This window comes from Acinonyx jubatus, chromosome X (genome assembly GCF_027475565.1).
Source record: "Acinonyx jubatus isolate Ajub_Pintada_27869175 chromosome X, VMU_Ajub_asm_v1.0, whole genome shotgun sequence".
Taxonomy (NCBI): Eukaryota; Metazoa; Chordata; class Mammalia; order Carnivora; family Felidae; genus Acinonyx; species Acinonyx jubatus.
Window position 1 is genome coordinate 86762695 of NC_069389.1, and position 2128 is coordinate 86764822.

The 2128-nt window shown below is 45.8% G+C and overlaps 1 protein-coding gene across 1 annotated transcript; it reads left to right on the top strand.

The window, feature by feature from the left end:
• Positions 1–469: 469 nt before the first annotated feature.
• Positions 470–1910, top strand: LOC106973152 (mitochondrial intermembrane space import and assembly protein 40-like). Its single transcript, XM_053201943.1, has one exon. The coding sequence runs from the start codon at positions 706–708 to the stop codon at positions 1135–1137; it is 432 nt and encodes a 143-aa protein (XP_053057918.1). The 5' UTR covers positions 470–705; the 3' UTR covers positions 1138–1910.
• The last annotated feature ends 218 nt before the right edge of the window (positions 1911–2128 follow it).

Below are 2128 nucleotides of genomic sequence, written 5' to 3' on the forward strand. Positions count from 1 at the left end.
GCACTTAAGTGATGTCTGGCAGGTGGAAGGAAGTGAGCTCACAAGCTAGAAAGAACAGTCCTGTTTGTATACATGAGGTTTTTCTGCAGTGTTTCTCTTCCAGCTTCCTGGGCATCAAAAAAAAAAAAAAAAATGAGGGCTTACCCATAGCAAAGGCAGCAACAGCAGTTTCTTGATCTGGCTTATAATTGCTGAATCGCGGGGACAGATGCTGTTCATCTATGTCCCTGAGTATTTAGAGGTGGCTGCAGCAGGTACAGAGGCGACAATGGCAGGTTCTTGACTCTTGGCAGAGCTCTAGGGGTGACATCAAAGGTAGTAGCTCCCTTGGGTTTTCAGTTCTGTATTTTACTGGACCTGTTCTTTTAAATCTAGCCTATACCCTGCTCTTTTAGAACTTCCAGCAATTTGGTAAGACTTAAATTCTCTGTTTTAAGTCTCTTCCCATAAATTGTTATAAACTTTTTGGAACATAATCTAATTCTGTCTGTTACAGTTTAAAAATATTGAGGCGGAGGGAGAACAGGGTTTGGGGCTGGGAGGGCGAGCAGGCAGGCGCGGGGCGGGGCAGACCTCGAGGGGCGGGTCCGTGTAGGCCTCGGAGCCTCCCGCCCAGCCTGGGGGAGAGGTCACAGCAGGAGCCTGCCACCGCCTGGGCCGCCGCCACCGCTCTCGCCGCCAGGTCTGAGTGCCGACGCTGCAGCCATGGCCTATTGCCTGCCGGAAGGGAAGGATCGAATCATATTTGTGACCAAAGAAGACCATGAAACTCCAAACAATGCAGAGCTGGTGGCTGATGACCCCAGCGATCCGTACGAGGAGCATGGATTGATCCTGCCAAATGGAGACATTAACTGGAACTGCCGGTGCCTTGGGGGAATGGCCAGTGGCCCCTGTGGGGAACAGTTCAAGTCGGCCTTTTCCTGCTTCCACCATAGCACAGAGGATGTGAAGGGGTCAGACTGTGTAGACCAGTTCCTGGCCATGCAGGAATGCATGCAGAAATACCCGGACCTGTATCCCCAGGAGGATGAGGACGAGAAGGAGGAGGAGGAAGAGAAGAAGCCAGCAGAATGTTTAGAAGAGACAGCTCCTACTGAAGCCACGGCAACCAAAGAAGAGGAGAGGTCAAGCTAATGAAGACCATAAGGCACTGGGCTCCAGTCCTCCTTCAGAGTAATATGAACCTTTTGTAAGATGCCTTTTTGGTCATTCTCCGAGAAAGTGTCTTTCCCTCTGTTGTTCTGTGCACTATAATGTACAAAATAACTTATTTTGATGATCAGGGGTCTTGGTCCTTTGACATATACACTGGAAAAAATGTATGTGTGCCTCACATAAACCTATCAGCAAATGTAGCTGTCACTTTTGAATTCTCAGATTATCCTGAATTTTTCCTCTTTGAAATAATGTACTGACTATGCTCAGCAACTAAAAATCATTATCTGGGAGTGTCTTGTGAGTGAGCTGATTTATTCTGATTGATTATATGCCCTTGTAGATTTTATACCCCTGTGGGAAACGAAACAAAACCATCTTCCTTTAAAAATGCTGGAGTGGGGCCATTCCCAATACAAGGCCACATGATCACTTACTTCTCATGAACCATCATGACCTTGAGTATGTAAGGAGTACTATATTTCATTTCTGATGCATTTTGGTTTCCATTTTCACTTTGAGCTCCAGGTTTTCCATGCTTGGAAATTGGAACTTTGGACCCTCTGATTCACAGTTCCTTTCTAAATGAAGAGAAAGGCTGGTTTTGCTGTTGTTGTTCTTCCACAAGCCCTGGTTTGGGGCCTGTGTTCACACTGGCTCTGTGTCAGCCTGTTCAGTGCAATGTTCTTGAGAGGTGGGGACCTAATTGTTACCAGAGTAGCAGCCAAGAGAAGAAACGGTGTGAATTAAGTAGTCAATTAAAAAGAAAATATTATTTTAAATAAATAAATAAATAAATAAATAAATAAATAAATAAATATAAATAAAAATATTGAGGCACCTGGGTGGCTCAATCAGTTGAACGTCCAACTCTTGATTTCAGCTCAGGTCATGATCCCAGGGTAGTGGGATCGAGCTCCGAGTCAGGCTCTGTCCTGAGTGTGGAGCCTGCTAAAGATGTGTGTGTGTG